The sequence below is a fragment of the Macrobrachium rosenbergii genome, chromosome 7 (assembly GCF_040412425.1).
Source record: "Macrobrachium rosenbergii isolate ZJJX-2024 chromosome 7, ASM4041242v1, whole genome shotgun sequence".
Lineage (NCBI taxonomy): Eukaryota > Metazoa > Arthropoda > Malacostraca > Decapoda > Palaemonidae > Macrobrachium > Macrobrachium rosenbergii.
The window spans coordinates 34972842-34991171 of NC_089747.1; the positions used below are offsets into that span (position 1 = coordinate 34972842).

Consider the following 18330-nt stretch of genomic DNA (forward strand, 5'->3'; position numbering starts at 1 on the left):
AATAATTGTTTAACAAGAGAGGTAGGCTGAGAGAGAGAGAGAACACTTTTAGAGAGAGAGAGAGAGAGAGAGAGAGAGAGAGAGAGAGAGATAACAGTTGTCCTTACTTAAGAGAGTGAAATTTTTTATGAATTATTACGGACACACACAGAAAAAGAGAGAGAGAGAGAATTACAAGAAAATTTGACCACTTATTAGCAACACTCCCCTTCTTGTCATGTTAAATGACATGTCTGACAGCTTTTGCCTTCACCTCCTTCGTACAAAAGTTGAGGGAAGAATTTGTTTGTTCAGAATACAAATTTTGTAATTACAGTTTTATTATTATTATTAATTATTATTATTGTTATTATTATTATTATTATTATTATTATTATTATTATTATTATTATTATTATTATTATTATTATTATTATTATTATTATTTGAAAATTAGTACTTATTATTAGGTAAAAAGTTTATTTATCATACAAATAAACATACCTGTATACATGTACCATAAAAATTCATCTCACTAAAGGAGAGAGAGAGAGAAATTATTACTTTTAATAATATTAAATGTTATTTAATTTACACATAAAAGCTTGAAAACTTATAAATTACATAAAAAAATTAAATAAACACTTTTGCAGGGTTTCTCAGTGTTCGCAAATGTTCACATGTCTGTGAAAAACTCGTGTATGACCATTAGTTAGGTTCCAATGAAAAATTTGTGTGTCTGTGAATTCGTGCAACTCGAATCGCGCAGGTTCGAGGTATTACTGTATGTCCTTCCATATACCACCTCAGACCCAATGTACATCTCCTTTGGTTATCGTCATCTGTTCTCAGGTCTTCTAGGATCTCTAAAACATCCTCTCAATTTAAGCTTTCCCTGAGCACAGCTTCTGATCTTTTTTCTTCTCATTCAAAATTACCATAATCTTCCCTGGAATGGTGGCCAAGAACTTCCACATGAGGTTTTCCTCAATTCCTTCCTCTCCATAATTCCTTCTGGCCAAAGCTTCTAACCTATGGGCGTACAAGCCCACTTCTTCTCTGGCTCTTATCTTTGCCTCCTCGAACTTATCATCCTTCTTGTATACAACACTTCCCTTCATCCTCTTCACCTGCCTAATCACTCTAGCTTTCATAGACTCATACCCTGGCTCACCCTCACACTTACTTCTATAGCACATCTTTAACTGCCCATCCAAGAACTCTCTCAGCCACTTCATCCACACACTGTTAAACCCACATATGTCTCTTCCCTTCTCGATGCAAAATTTCTCAGTCAGGAACACTTTTGGCCAAATTCTCCTCTGCCTCAATCAAACCTTCACTACTGCTACTACTAGGTACTATTACTACTTCCACTTTCCCAATCATTCTCAACTTCTGATTCCGGGCAACCCCTCCAAATCCGGGAACTCGATTCCTCTTTCCTCACACCCCTCCTCTTTCGTGTTCTCTTCTTCTTCTTTCACTTTCTTTTCTTACTTTTCTCTTTCTCATCACTTTCACTCACCTCACTCATGCTGTCGTCATCCATGGCAGGTACTCCCTTACTCTTACTTGACAACTCCTTCCCCTTTCTTAGGGATTGTCTCCTTTGCACCTTTTACCTCATCATTCTCACTTCCCTTCCCAACACCGGGCCCACTCTTAGCCATTACAGCCATTTTCTTCACCATCTCATACACTTTCTCATCCATCACCTTTATCCTTGTAATCAATCTACTTAGCCTTTCTTGGGCTTCCTCTGACTTATCTTGTATGCTGATCATCATGTATGTCAGCTTCATCCCACCTCTCATTCCAACCTTGCTCCCCTTCACCTGACCCAACACCTTCCAAACCTGCTCCCTCTGCCATCTTCAATTATGTACCCCACTCTTACTTTACTATCAAAAGCCCCACATTAGGCACCAAATTATTATGCAGGGGGTTTTCGTTTAGTACAAAATTGGTGCAGTATAATGGGAATAGATTTTAAGGTTATTAAATGAAACTCTGGCCTTCCTTAACCTATTTATTACTTTAACCTACAGAACGGAAACTTAACCTAACCGTAACACTACAATTCATCAAAACTTATCCTACTATCAAAACTTACCCAACTATCAAAAGAACCTTAACCTAATTAAGCCTTGCTGTCAATAAATCTTAATACTGTAGTGTTTCCCCAACTATGGTCTCTGAGACTTCTTCAAATTGCTGTCGCACTTTCTTTGCTGCATGTTGAGATCAGAACCTTTTTTGATTTAGCATCGTGTATGGAGGAACGGGGAGAAGGGTGGCCTGACCAAGTGTTTTATTTTTTGTTTTTGTTTCTGCAATCTGGCAGCTTTGCGTTCTCTCCTTATGTTCCTTATCACCTCTCTGCCTTATCCTTCCTCTGTTTTCAACTGCTCTTCTAATATTTTTTTTTCTCTCTGGTTTATGTCTTTTTTTCTGGTAAGGTGAAAGGTAGCTCCTCACTCTACACTAACACACTCAAGCAAACTGCAAGTAAAAAAGAAAAATAAAGATAAATAATCAAATAATCATACACCAACAAACACTCAAAAATTAAATAAAAACAAAAAACATAATGATTTAAAAAACACAAGCCTCTTTTCACAAAGCCAGTCTTCCATACGACCACCACAGGATCATGCAGGTGAGACTACATAACTGAGTATATACCCTGTCTATAATCTTAGATAGATTTATAGGTGCAAGTCCTCCCCTCTCTCTAGCAAGGGGAGAGAGGGGCTGACGATAAAGCAGCCTGTTGGTTATCTCTAGCTTTATTGTCTCCGATGCATTGGGTTCATCCAAGGCTTTTTTTTTTTTATAGAAATGTTGCTACACACATTTTTTGAAAGGTCCTGAAGTCTGACAGTTGAACACACTGTTGTTCACATTTTTGTTCAACATGTCAGAGGCATGGTCTGCATCCTTTGCTCTTACATGACCAGGAAGGAGGCCCAGCTGAGGCAAACAACCAGTCGGTTCAGAAGCTTACTCAGGACCGATGGTTTGTATATTGTGTAGGAACAAATGACAGATTTTAAAAGTAATTTGTATTTTCCCAACCATACAAACCTGAGGTCTTTACAGTTAAATGCCCACCTCAAGCCACCCCTCATTCTGCTCCCTGGGCCAGAAGGCAAAGTGAATGCGTACCAACTGGTTGGGCGGGACCCCCACTTGTAGTCGGTGGCTAACTACATACTTAACCACCTTGTTTAAAGTTAAACAGCTGGTCTCTAGCTGTGCTGAAGTATATTCATATACAGTAGTAAAGATCTCAAGTTTGTATAGTTAGGAAAATACAAATTATTTTTAATATTTGTCATTGCATTGTAAACTGTGAATATTTTCGTAGTCAGAAAATCAAGTGAAGAGTATTAATTTTGTTTTTTAAATTTCAGATATTGACTTCAAGAAACTTGGGCTTTCAATAGCAATATATTACGCAGGATCAGGATATGTGCATCGGAAATCTTGTTCATCAGTATGAAGTGGATCATAAGCTCACTCCAGTGTTTGCTGCTTCTGATGTATGCAGGTATGGCAGATTGTTAACCCTACCCTTTCAGGGTTTTTTTGCAAAAATGTATAAAAAAAGCAGGTTATTTAAAATTTATTTTTGTAGTACTATACTGTACAAGGTAATATGTAGGGCATAATTCTGTTGAAAAATTATTAGAACTTAGGAAGATACTGAATTTTGAAGTACAGGTTGATTATCACAAATCCAGCATCATTGGGAACTGCAGGGTGCCAGATTAGTGATTTTGCTGGATTACAGAGCAGCTAGGTTAGAATACACTTAACCCTGCAATTAACCACCTTGTCCTATCTTAAAAAATACCCAGTAAATCAGTACAAGTTGGTTAATAAGGAAAAAGAAGCATTAAATGAAAATCAAGTGAAATTTTATTGAAGAATGGGCAAAATAAATGTTACAGGTAGGCGTTGAGTTGTGATGGGATTAGGTTCTTGCATGCATGTCATAAGTGGAATTTTGACACAAATCAGTTTGCAATTCAGTCTACAAAAAAAAGTTAAGTATATCTTAGTTTAACCAGACCACTGAGCAATTCAGCTCTAAACTGGCCCAAAGGATTAGATTTATTTTACATGGCTAAGAACCAACTGGTTTCCTAGCAGGTATATATAGGCTACCCTATAGCCCAACTCCCTTTACCTACAGCCTAACATGGTTTTTTCACCATGAGTATATCTGTGATACCTATATTAAGAGTGGTATAATTGCTTAAATTTATTTGTTCTGCAGATTTGCTTATAAATTAAGAACTGAATAACAAGATGAGCTTTGTCTTACAAAGTTGAAAGAATTGTGATGACAAAATATGACATAAGGTTTGTTTTTTTTGTAAAGGTAGTGAAAGATAATCATGTACACACTCTTGTGTTGGACCATGTCAAGGCTGACTCAAACCAAAGGAATTTCAGGATGCTATCATTTCTAAAGTGTGTTACACATTTGGTCCATGTGACAAAGAAAGAACATATGAGAACACTTATGTAAAATATGTTGCCACTAACCATATTTATATATCTTGAAAAATACTAAACTTTTCACATATGGTACATCATATTATCTGAAAATGTTCCAGTGACCTCTGTATTATCTTTAGTATAAACTATGTTGTTAAGTTGATCTTTTATGACAATTGTGAAAAACCATAATTGGTTACCAGTGTATGGAGTTTGTGTGAAATAGCATGAGTGAGAGATTAGCTAGGGGGATTCATGGGAAGATGCTGCCTAAACAAGCACCCCCGTTTTGCACTTGTGTAGTAAACCACAAAATAGAGAACTGAGTCTCATTAGATATACCACCCACAACACTGGGAGTACTTAGAAAAATTGCAGCCAGAACCCATTTACAGTTGACCCTGGTATCCCCGGGGGTAGGGACCACAACCACCTGCAAATAGCTAAAATCTGTGAATATTTGACACCCCCTCTAAAAATGCTTATCACTGCCTGTTTTAATACAGTAGTTCAAACACTGAAGACTCCCCCTAAAAATGCTTATAACTGTTTATTTAAATAGTTCAAACACCAAATATACCTCAAACTATTATCCTAAAACACTTTAATATCATTTCAATATTACTTTAATATCATTTTAATACAGTATACTGTAATTTCAATATCATTTTAACCTTTTGCCCAATTGACATCAATTACGCAATAACCCCTACCCCCTTCTTGTCTGACTGACGTAATTGTACTTAAAATTTACCGACATTTTTCATACGTGTGGTATAAATTTTTATTTTCGGACAGTTGGTGGTTTCCATAGGCTAAAGCATACCTTGGACCGTGTAATAGACATCGATCAGCTCCCCAGGCAAGCATGCCTATACTGCACATATATATATTTATGGCATATAAATTTCTACAATGAAATCAGCTGATCCTACCCACGTTTCTCTCTGTATCTTACATTTTTTTATAAAATGTAGGATTACATTATTGGAAACACTCTGTTTGATCCTCTATTTTCTATTTTTTTTTAGTTCCTCTACAACAAGTATAAATCACTTTCATACAAAATTCTCACAATGACATCAGCTGATCATTAGCAGGCCTGGCAGCCACACTTCTGTCAGAGATTGCAAGGCTGGGTAAACATATGGATGTTTACATACAAGACGTCAATGAGAACAGTTTTCAACATCTTTCCTTTATATTTACGGTAAAAGAGCATGAAATTTGTTAGTGCATCACATAAGAGACGTCTGGATTTTAGGCAGGGCTCTGAATCTCATTTTTCATTATCATATATATCGATATTTAGAGAATTTTGTTGGCTTTCTCATAAAAATAATTCATTCACCCAACTGTTATAGCTTTTGAGCTAGGAACGATAATGTTGACAACGGTAACATTTTTTTTTTTGTTAAGATGAGCAGCTTATAACGTCAAAATGAAACTGTTGCTGTTACAAAGCCATTTTTCTCTGACTCTCACTTTATTCCTCAACCTTTCCTCTACATTTTTGTATATTTAAAAATGTAATTTCTGTAGAAAGTCCGAGGTGGGGCTCTTCACAAAAAAATGTCTTTATAATTCTCACAGTATGCCTGGCGCGCTCTGTTTCTTACCCACTTTTCTATCAATTTTTCACCAACTGGACTTAGTCGTTTTTCATTTTTTATATGTCGATTTTTAGAGAATTTTCTTGGCTTTCTCATAAAAATAAGTGCCTAACTGTTTAGTTTTTGATTACGAACAATAATGTTGACAACGGTAACATTTTTTCGTTTCGATCAATTATAACATCAAAATGAAACTGTTGCCGTTACCAAAGCCATTTTTCTTGACTTTCCCTTTATTCTTCAACTTTTTCCTCTACTTTTTCGTATATTTACAAAGTAATTTTATGAAAAATAACCGAGATAGGGTTCTTCAAAAAAAAGAATTTTCTGTAGATAATTCTCATCATACACTAGCACTCTGTTTCTCACCCTCTTTTCTATCAATTTTTTTCACCAACTGGACTTATTCGTTTTCCATTTTATTATGTCAATATTTAGGGAATTTTATTGGCTTTCTCATAAAAAAATTATTCATTCGCCTAACTGTTATAGCTTTTGAGCTACTTAACGATAATGTTGACAATTAAAATTTTTTCGTTTCAATCAAATTATAACGTCAAAATGAAACTGTTGCCTTACCAAAGCCATTTTTCTTGACTCTCACTTTATTCTACAACTTTTCCTCTACATTTTTGTATATTTACAAAGTAATTTCTATGAAAAATAACCGAGATAGGGCTCTTCTGTGGTTCTTTTTCTAGCGATAATTCTCACCATATTCTGTCAAAGTCGCTCTGCAGATACCGTCTTTTCTATAAATTTTTCACCAACTGGACTTATTCGTTTTTCATTGTTTTTATATCAATATTTAGAGAATTTTGTTGGCTTTCTCATAAAAAATAATCCAAACCCTAACTGTTATAGCTTTTGAGCTCGACAACGATTTTTTGACAACGGTAACATTTTTTTCGTTTCAATCAATTTATAACGTCAAAATGAAACTGTTGCCATTACCAAAGCCATTTTTCTTGACTCTCACTTTATTCTACAACTTTTGCTCTACTTTTTCGTATATTTACAAAGTAATTTTTGAAAAATAACCTAGATAGGGCTCTTCATAAAAAACTTTTTCTAGCGATAATTCTCACCATAAGGAGATAGGGGCAAATCGCTCTGTTTCTTACCCTCTTTTCTATAAATTTTTCACCAACTGGACTTATTCGTTTTTCATTGTTTTATATATCAATATTTAGAGAATTTTGTTGGCTTTCTCATAAAAAATAATTCATTCGCCTATCTGTTATAGCCTTTGAGCTGAACGATAATGTTGACAAGGTAACATTTTTTCGTTTCAATCAAATTATAACGTCAAAATGAAACTGTTGCGTTACAAAGCCATTTTTCTTGACTCTCACTGTATACATCTTTTCCTCTACATTTTCGTATATTTACAAAGTAATTTCTTGAAAAATAACCGAATAGGGCTCTTCAAAAAACTTTTCTGAGTCCAGTCCCGTGTCAGCCGGTGAAATTCCATTACAGCACGAATTTCTAGGTATAACCTTGCTAGATATACCAGAGAAAAAGAGCTTTCAGGAAAGCTGGGGTTACTACCCCAGTCGAGCGTCTTCTAGGAAGACGTCGGTATAAGAAGGGTGAGTGAATTACCACTACCACGGAAATATACTCGAAAGATCTCTCCCTATCAAAATCCCGGAACAGAGCGGTGAGCCGTTACAGCCCCCACACCAAACACCCGCCAGGACGGCGACACCAGCGCCACCTACCTCATTCCATTTTCTAGCACGTGAAATCGCTGTTTCTTTTGTGTGCTCGTTCCATTATTTTGGATTTTTTCTCTTTCTACGATGGCGTCGAGCAGCTTTACCATTTCAAGTTAAGTACCATCTTCTTGTGGGGTTTTGTTCTATTTTTTGGCTGTTTTGGTCTCGTATTTTCATAAATATTGAGATCTTATTATGTCGCCACGGCGTCCCCAGCCAGCCATGTCGACGCGAGGCGACTCCTTCTGTTCTTTTCAGTTGGAGTTGTCTCCTCGTCGTTATAGATAGATTTTGCCCCCTTGGTTCCCTTCCTGGTGGTTCCTTGCGGTGGCTCCCCCTTTTATTTTACGTTCATTTATTTTGGCCCATCGGCCTTTGTGGGAGTGATGCCCGTCTAGGTACCCCCCAGGTTGGGTTCCTGTTTATTTTGGTCTTACTAGGCTAATTAAATTTTGCTTGAAGATGGTGCTTTCTAGTTTTATTTTTTTTTATTTTTATTATTTTATTGGGTGGTTTATTGTCGGTGCTGGCGGCAGCCTCAGATCTAACCGCTTCCCGTGGTAGGCTACGCTCTCTGTTGAGCACATTTTAGTTTTTTATGAGTGATGGTTATTTTGTGGAGTAGGCTTGTTTGCTTCCATCCCCTTGCCCTGGATGGGGAGTTCAGGTTGAGGGAGTTTTGTTGCTGTTTCCTCCGGGATCGTTTTTCGGTGGGCAGAGTGAGCCCCTTAGTTCTCTTCCTCCATTTGGGGAATCGAGTTCTTTGGATGTGTTTCCTCTAGGCTAGTCGCCCCCTTGCCCGCCATTCTCGATCCCGGTTGGTTCTCGGCACAAAATTTCTCTCCCTGTTGCTTCCTCCTCCCTTTTACCCTCCTTTTCCTAGCCTATATTAGGTTAGGTCCATATTAGGCTTCGCCTAGGTAGGAGTCGGGCTTCGGGTTGTGTTGCTTCCAGTCGTATTACCCTTCCAAGATTCATTGTCTGGGAGGTATGGTGCAGTTGAGCGGGTGACATGTTTCTCCCGTCTCCTGTTCCTTCCTGGTAGCCTACTCCTCCTCCCCCCCCCTCCCCTCTCCAGCCTTGCTCTACTCGTGCGGGTGACGCTAGATGGCGTTTTCTCCGAGTTCAGGGACTTCTCCTGTTGGTTGAGGGATTCGCTCCCTCCCATATTGTCCCTAGCATCGCTGTATTGGGGTTGGTGGTTTGTTTACTCGAACGTGTTCGAAGTCACTATCCATTCCTCTCGTCTCCCCGTCGGGTTACGTTGATAGGGTAATATATGTTGCTTCAGCCTATGTTATGAACATAGAGCATTTTACCCGTCTTGTTTCTCCGGCGGGGAAGTAAGGGTGGAAGGTTTTTCATTTTATATAGGAGGCGGATCCCTCCGGTCCTCTTGAGTTCTTACCATCACTTGTTATTATTGTTATTTTTTTATTATTATTTTTTAGATAAGTCTGTTTATCTACAGGAGTACTCTCCTTCATTCATTATATATTATATCGTGAGTCCGGTCCTATACCAGGGGCTCCGCCGTTATTTTACTGGCAGCCCTTATGGTTAGTTCCTGGTCTCTCTTTCCTTCATTCCCGGAGTACTCCGGGTCTGAAAACCTTTACCTTCCACTCTGTGTAATTTAGAGCTTATTGGCCCAGTTTATGATAAGGGAGTTCTTCTCCGCCGGAGTATTCCGGTTGTAGTTGAGTTTCCCGGCCTCGCCAGCTTTAGTTTGCTTAGGGTGGGAGGTTCATGTACTTTTCTACTTACAGACTGTTCGCTGTGAGGAGCCGGGGTGCACCGCCTCCCTCCAACAACCTTACGGTCACGTAGTTTGCCGGACCCACGCTGGTTGTGCGGTCCGACTGGATGACCTGGTTGTCTGGCACCCTGATGGTTGTGAGGTTTGCTTCGCTCTCTGCACAACTGTCCAGGATGAGTCGGTAAGTGACAGTCTTTACATTACTCCTGCTTTATGCTCCTCATATTGTATATTGTATATTGTTTATGAGGTTCCCGGAATGGTTTTCGTTCTTAGCTAATTGTTGGTTTTCTTACAGGCGGACGAAGCTTCCAAGAAGTCTGCCTTGGAATCCCTCCGGGCCTGGGTGGCTGGGTTTGGCAGGAACGTTCCGTCGGGGAAGCCCTACGTCCTCGACGCCAGGTTGAGGGACTTGCTCTACCCGGCGCACGGGTGGCGGCCGCAGTGCCTGAAGATCTTGCCACCCCTATCATCCAGCAAACCGGGATGAGACCCAGCCACCTCAAGCGGATATCCTCTACGCTGAGGTCTCGGAGGATGTAGCCGCCATGGATCTTAACCTGGAACCGATGAACATAGAGCAGGACCAGGTGGTAAGTGGTGAGGTAAGTGAGGTTGTTGGGGCGGGCCCCCCTTTATTTGACTCCCCTGCTTCATCCATATCTTCTTTTGCAGGTTTTGTGAAGTCTTCCTCCTTGGGTGATAGAGCTCCGTCTGCTATCCCCAAGTTGAAGTTGAAGACTTCATGGAAGGCGAAGGGCTACAAGTCCTCGACTTCCAAGAAGGCATCGCCCTTCCCCCCGTCGAAGGCTAAGGTTTCAGGACCTGTAGCCTCCGGGAGCAAGTCTGGTTCCTCCAGCAAAGGCGCGAGTAAGAGGGCTGCAAAACCAAGCCCTCCTCGCCAACCTGCTTTCGACGCAGAGGCCTTTGCCAATCAGCTCTACAAAGCGTTTACGGAGGACCTAGATTCGAGATTTAACAAAATCTCCGAGAAGTTGGCCAGTCATGATAACATACTGGCGGGAATGGCTCACCCACCCCCAGCCGAACCACAGTATGTTATCCCCGACACTGCGGACCTCCCGCCGTTCGATGTCGGTAACCCTTGGCGATTCAGCTCCGGGCCATCCAACATGATGGCAAGCTGACACTTGATGGTCTTGGCACGAGGCGGTTGGAGGAATTGGAGTTCTTCCCCGATCTCTGCCCCCTTACCCAGGCTTCGTGAGGCACGGAGGAAGCTTGGATTCGGTCAGACAAGGTTCCTAGGGAGACTGTCATCGTCCCTAGGGACCAAGCTCAGTCGGCTCTCCCTGCGCACTCTGACGGAGTGGCAGGCAGAAATCTGAAGTTGACTCCTTTCAGGGCAACTTTACTATGTTCGCCCTGGGAGACAACCTTCCCACCCCTTGCTTGGACAAAGTCGCTCTGGCTACGGCCCGAGCGTGCTTCGATGGTAATCCGTTACCACAGCTAAGGAGACAGACCCTACTTCCTGGTATTCCCAGGAAGTAATGAGTTCTGGTTGGACGCCCCGTCCACTTTCACGGTCGGAAGCTGGACCCCTTCTGCGCTTCCACGCAATTCAGTGAGCAGCTCCCCAAGCTGCCGGAAGCTCTTTTGAAAGTGGAGTTTGATGCTCGGGTTAAGTTAGCCCGGTCCTTGAACTCCGTGTGCCTTACGGAAGCTACTGCCGTCTCCTGCTCGGACGAGCCTTTTTTCCAAGTTTTGGCTAAGTCCTTGCTGGCAGGCTTCCAGTCTGACTTATTTGAGTTTATCATGGCCAGACTGGAATGTAGGAAGTTCATCTTTGCCGATGCGACTATCCGCCACGAGCCTAACAAGCTCGTGAAAAGCTCGATCTGGGGACCTAACCTCTTCCCTGAAGAGGAGGTCACGAATCCGTTATGGCCGAGGCTACGGGCCAACCAGAGTCTTCGTTCTCGCTGGGGCATTTCGCTTATAAGCGCAAGACCCCAGAATCGGCCGGCCCCCAATCGAGAGGAGGCAAACGCTTCAGGAGGCATAAGAGGCCCCACCATCAGGCGGTAGTCCAAGCCGTCCCGGTCTCGGCAGTGGCACAGCCTTCCACTTCAAAGGCTCACCCCCAACAGTATGTGCTGGTCCAACCAGCTGCACCCTCTATGTGGCCTCACCCGCATACAACCCCACATATGAGGGCCGTGGGTTACTTTCACGGCCTTAATAGGGTTGCAAGGGGAGGAAGAGGCAAAAGCCCCTCATAGAGGGAAGCCCAACACCACCCCAAGGGGAAGACCTGGACGTGGTAGGGGAATAAACCCGCTCCCTCCCACTGAGAGAACACAGGTAGGCGGTCGCCTGTTTTGGTTCAGGGACCAATGGACCTTCAGCCCTTGGGCACACAGCATTGTGTCCAAAGGACTAGGATGGAGCTGGATCAAAACCTCCTCCTCTAACCAGGTTTTACCAGCCACCCACATCAATCCTAAAGGATTATGTGACAGAATTGCTCAACAAACGAGCAATAAAGAAAGTAAGGCACCTAAAGTTTCAAGGCAGGTTATTCACTGTTCCCAAAAAGACTCCGATCAGCAAAGAGTGATCCTGGATCTGTCGCGTCTAAATCTCTACATAAAATGCGACAAATTTCGCATGCTTACGGTAGCTCAGGTACGGACTCTACTTCCGCGTGGAGCCGTCACCACCTCTATCGATCTTTCAGACGCTTATTATCACGTCCCGGTTGCGCGGAACTTCTCTCAGTTCCTCGGTTTCAGACTCGGGAATCAAGCCTACTCCTTCAGGGTCATGCCCTTCGGTCTGAACATTGCGCCCAGGATATTCACAAAGCTGGCGGACACGGTAGTACAGCAACTCCGGTCTCAAGGGATATCCCTAGCAGCATATTTGGACGATTGGATAATTTGGGCACCAACAGTTCCGGAGTGTCAGAAAGCTACGTCCATAGTCATCAATTTCCTGGAGTCGCTAGGTTTTCAACTGAACAGAGAGAAGTCCCGCCTGACTCCGGAGTCCCGGTTTCAGTGGTTGGGTCTCCAGTGGGATCTGTCATCTCACACGCTGTCCCTTCCGCCTCCCAAGAGGAAAGAGATAGCATCTCTCACCAGGAGATTCCTCAAAAATCCATCAGCATCCCGCCGGTCCCAAGAAAGGGTCCTTGGGTCTCTTCAGTTTGCCTCAGTGACAGACCTGCTATTAAAAGCGAAATTAAAAGACATAAACAGAGTGTGGCGGAGTCGAGCCAATGTCAAGCTCAGAGACAAGGTCTCCTCTATTCCTCAAATCTTAAAGACAAGATTGCGACCTTGGACCTCGGTCAGAGGCCTGTCCAATACAGTTCCGCTTCAATTTCCCCTCCGGCACTAGTTGTTCACACAGACGCTTCCCTAAGCGGCTGGGGATATTCACCAAAACAAAAGTACAAGGAACGTGGTCCACAATGTTTCAGCAGTTCCATATAAATACCCTGGAAGCTATGGCGGTCTTTCTAACTCTGAAGAAAATCCGCCCCCCCAACCGGATTCATATCAGGTTGGTATTGGACAGCGCAGTGGTAGTTCATTGCATCAACAGGGGCGGCTCCAAATCAGGCCGAGTAAACCAAGTAATGGTTGCTATCTTCTCCCTGGCGAACAAGCACGGCTGGCACCTGTCAGCCACCCACCTAGCGGGGGTACGGAACGTGGTGGCGGATTCCCTGTCCAGGACTACTCCGTTGGAGACGGAGTGGTCCCTGGACGTGGAATCTTTCAAATGGATTTGCCGCCGGGTTCCGGGCCTCCAAGTGGATCTGTTCGCAACGGAGAGCAACTTCAAGCTCCCCTGTTATGTGGCCCCCAACCTGGACCCTCAGGCGTACGCCATAGACGCAATGACAGTAGATTGGAACAATTGGGAGAAGATTTATCTTTTCCCCCCAATAAATTTACTGCTGAAAGTTTTACACAAACTCAGGACATTCAAAGGTCAATTAGCCCTAGTAGCCCCCTATTGGCCGAAGAGCAATTGGTTCCCTCTTCTTCAGGAACTGGGATTACGGAGTCTTCGGATTCCCAAGCCCATTCTGACTCAGACAGTACAAACCAAGACTGTGTCAGCTTCCTCAAGAATTCAGAATGCCCTAGTTTTATGGACTTTATAAAATTCGCAGCCCAAAAAGGAGCGAACATTGACCCTGTCAACACTCTGTTTTTAGAATCAGATAAAAGAGATTCTACTATTAGACAGTATGACTCAGCAGTCAAAAAATTAGCCTCCTTCCTAAAAGCATCTGAAGCCAAAATCATGACAGCTAATTTAGGAGTTTCCTTCTTTAGATCATTGTTTGAGAAAGGCCTTGCTCCGGCCACTATTACCACAGTCAAGTCAGCATTAAAGAAAGTATTTCTTTACGGCTTTAAAATCGACCTTACAGATTCCTACTTTTCATCTATCCCCAGAGCATGCGCTCGTCTGAGACCAGTATCACGCCCACAGTCTGTTACGTGGTTTCTCAATGACGTCCTCAAGTTAGCATCAGAGATGGATAACTTTCATTGCTCTTATCAGGATCTGTTAAGGAAGACTTTATTTTTGATTAGCTTGGCTTCAGGTGCTAGAATCTCAGAGCTGTCAGCTCTCACTAGAGGTGATAATTATGTGAACTTCCTCCCATCTGGAGAGGTCCTCCTTTCCCCTGACCCTAGATTTTTAGCTAAGAACGAAGACCCACAGGACAGGTGGTCTCCTTGGAAGGTGGTGCCCTTCCTCAAGACCAGTCTTTATGTCCAGTTTATACACTTAAATCTTACCTTTTAAGAACTCCACAGAGTAAGTCGGGTCCTCTTTTTATCAGGGAGAAAGGTGGTACTCTTTCACTAAATGCTATAAGACAACAAATTCTATATTTCATTAAACAGGCCAACCCAGATTCAGTTCCCAAGGTTCATGATATTCGAGCAGTTGCTACTTCCATTAATTACTTTCATAATATGGACTTTTCAGAGTTATCTAAATTTACGGGTTGGAAATCACCTCTAGTGTTTAAACGCCACTATTTAAAATCGCTCAAGCCCTGAAATTTTCTACCATAGCTGTGGGAAGTGTCATCTCCCCACCTTAATTAATCATATCCTTGTCCTTTCCTTTCCCCCGCCCGCCTGCCTCATTTACTTCTCTGCTTATTCTCCTGGTTGATTATACCTCACTGCCTGGCTCCTCATATTGATGTTTCTTGTACCTGTTGATGGAAAAAGTGTAATCTGACATGCCATGATTGTTTTTCTTATGGGGTACTGGACAGTTTTTATTTGGCTCCATGTACCCCAGATATATGTATATGTTAATGCTCATTGATTTTTGTCTCTTACGTGTTTAGCCTAAGTTTACGTGTATAGTATTAAGGTTATATTTGCAGTTATTTTGTGCGCTTTTCATGTTTCACCTTGCTTTAAGTAATTTTAAGGTTTTTGGGGCTTCTTCTCCGTCGTGCGGGGACCTCCCCATGTTTCATAGTATTAAGTTTTTGATGTGCCTTAGATTTAGTATGCCTTAGTCTTAATATTCTTGCTACACGGAAGAGATTGCTTAATTAAAATTATTTTGGTAAAACTTTTGCCTTTTCTTCAGATTACCCCCATTTCTTTTTCCTGGTAGTTGCAGCCTTGGCATGATTCTCTATCATGATTTCACCGGCTGACACGGGACTGGACTCAGAAAAGGGATTTTGACAAAGGAAAATCTATTTCTGAGGAAGGTCCCGTGTCACCCGGTGACCCTCCCCTGGATCACCTAGTACTCTCCCCCTCTTGCACATGCCAAGTCTGGGGTTAGTGCTAGCATGGAATGAGGTAGGTGGCGCTGGTGTCGCCGTCCTGGCGGGTGTTTGGTGTGGGGCTGTAACGGCTCACCGCTCTGTTCGGGGATTTTGATAGGAGAGATCTTTCGAGTAGGTTTCCGTGGTAGTGGTAATTCACTCACCCCCTCTTATACCGACGTCTTCCTAGAAGACGCTCGACTGGGGGTAGTAACCCCAGCTTTCCTGAAAGCTCTTTTTCTCTGGTATATCTAGCAAGGTTATACCTAGAAATTCGTGCTGTAATGGAATTTCACCGGGTGACACGGGACCTTCCTCAGAAATAGATTTTTCCTTTGTCAAAATCCCTTTTTTCTAGCAATAATTCTCACCATACACCGGGCAAATCGCTCTGTTTCTTACCCTCTTTTCTATAAATTTTTCACCAACTGGACTTATTCGTTTTTCATTGTTTTATATATCAATATTTAGAGAATTTTGTTGGCTTTCTCATAAAAAATAATCCATTCGCCTATCTGTTATAGCCTTTGAGCTACGAACGATAATGTTGACAACGGTAACATTTTTTTTCGTTTCAATCAATTTATAACGTCAAAATGAAACTGTTGCCTTTACCAAAGCCATTTTTCTTGACTCTTACTTTATTCTACAACTTTTCCTCTACATTTTCGTATATTTACAAAGTAATTTCTATGAAAAATAACCGAGATAGGGCTCTTCAAAAAAAACTTTTTTCTAGCGATAATTCTCACCATACGCCGGGCAAATCGCTCTGTTTCTTACCGTCTTTTCTATAAATTTTTTCACCAACTGGACTTATTCGTTTTTCATTGTTTTATATATCAATATTTAGAGAATTTTCTTGGCTTTCTCATGAAAAATAATCCATTAGCTTAACTTTTATAGCTTTTGAGCTCTGAGCGATAATGTTGACAACGGTAACACTTTTTTCGTTTCAATTAATTTATAACGTCAAAATGAAACTGTTGCTGTTACCAAAGCCATTTTTCTTGACTCTCACATTATTCTTCAACTTTTCCTCTAAATTTTCGTATATTTACAAAGTAATTTCTATGAAAAATAACCGAGATAGGGCTCTTCAAAAAAATCTTTTTTCTAGCGATAATTCTCACCATACGCCGGGCAGAGCGCTCTGTTTCTTACCCTTTTTTCTATCAATTTTTTCACCAGCTGGACTTATTTGTTTTCCATTCTTTTATATGTCGATATTTAGAGAATTTTGTTGGCTTTCTCATAAAAATAATTCATTCGCCTGACATTCATAGTTTTGGGTTACTTAACGAAAATATGAAAATAAGTAAATTTTTTTTTTTTTCGTGAAATAACTCACATTTTTTTGTATTTAGAGGGCTGGGACTCTTATTCTGACTATTCCACCATAAAATATAAACATTTAGAAAAAGGACAGCAAAATGAACGTTGTTGGCATAAAATTTCTATTTTTGCTGAATTTTCGAAATAATTATTTTTCGCACTGTGGAAAGTGCGCTCCCAGACACATCGGGGCTCATGTGCCCTCAGTGATGTGATAACTATACAGATATGAAAGGGTTAATATCATTTCAATATCATTTCTGAGCGGTGTAGCTGTAGGTGCTATAACAAGGTGAGAAAACCAGTTTAAGGAGCTTTAGCCACCGGGGGGGTTCACTATAAGGAGGTCCCTCCTATGGGAGAGTTCACTATAAGGAGGGGAGAAAATGTATTTAGTCACAAAAATAACATGAAAATACAGTAACTGGTGAATACATATTGCTCTATGAAAATTTTCTGTGAATAATTTAGAGATAAGTTCCACAGAAAAATCCGTGAGTAGGTGAAGCCACAAATCATAAACCATGAATAGTCGGTGGTCGACTGTAACACCTGTGAGAGACAGAAAGAAGAAAACCACCAGTATAAGCATCTTCAAACAATTTTTTTCCCCTCAACGATCTCTTCAACAACCAGCCATGGCTTATTCTGTTAGCTACGCACCATTGTATAGAAGATTTTCCCTTTAAGATGAGACATCTGAGAAAGATGTCGGACTGCTGTGGTGAGACGTCTGCTGAGAGTTTTCTAACTATGCAAAAATAATAAATCAACGAAAATGTTGGATGACCTTCAACCTAGAACTGTTGCTGATTTCATGGCCTTCACCTAGACAGACTTGACTATGTAAGATTCTTGAAGTTTCCCTGATGACGCTGAAGTTGCCTCCTCTTCGTGTCTGTCAACGCATTCTACTCCTTATAAATAGAAGGGTGTTATTGTTCATACTTTTTCATTAAGCAAACCTCAACAGATATTTTTCATTGCACTTAGATACACATTTTGCTTAATAATTGTGTCCATTTAAGAGTAGCCATAGTGAGAGATTTTACCTCCTTAGGTTTTTCACCTTCTCATTTTTATTTATTTGAAGTTTTGTTTCAGTGATTACCTTCTTGTGAGTTTATAGGTGATTACATACAGGTAGAGTGTATTCATACAGTAACCAAATTTGCATGTGTTAACAAAGCAGTGTTAAGAATAGAGCAATGGGAGGTGACAGTAATAGGAGTATTATTCACTGTTGGAAATATGAGTTCAACTTAAGGGTATTTCAAAGGTGTGTTTAGGGTCAATTGTATCTTTTAGTTATATATGGAATTACAGGCCTTGTTGGATGGTTACAATAGACATATTCTTTTATAGAATATCTGCAATTGCTTGGTAAGTCACTTATATAAAAAAGCTTCTTAAGAATATGTAGGGAAATAATTGTCATCATTAGAACAAATGTAAAAAACTAGGAACAGTTGCACCTGAAAACCTGTTTACACTTACCTCCATTTCATTGTGTTCATTCCAGTGATCGTGCAGTGCTAAAAACCATGTTTGTAACATCAAATGTGCATCAGCCAAGACAGATTTACCTTCACGAAACTCCTACTACATAAT

The 18330-nt window shown here is 41.2% G+C and overlaps 1 protein-coding gene across 6 annotated transcripts in view; it reads left to right on the forward strand.

Annotated features, from left to right (window-relative positions):
- LOC136840297 (prion-like-(Q/N-rich) domain-bearing protein 25) overlaps positions 1-18330 on the forward strand; it is a 560985-nt gene that overhangs the window by 31748 nt on the left and 510907 nt on the right. For all 6 annotated transcript variants that reach the window (XM_067106987.1, XM_067106985.1, XM_067106990.1 and 3 more), the window contains exon 2: positions 3399-3535. In XM_067106987.1, the coding sequence (XP_066963088.1) occupies positions 3484-3535 (52 nt within the window). In that variant the 5' untranslated portion in view covers positions 3399-3483. The remainder of the gene's footprint in view (positions 1-3398; positions 3536-18330) is intronic.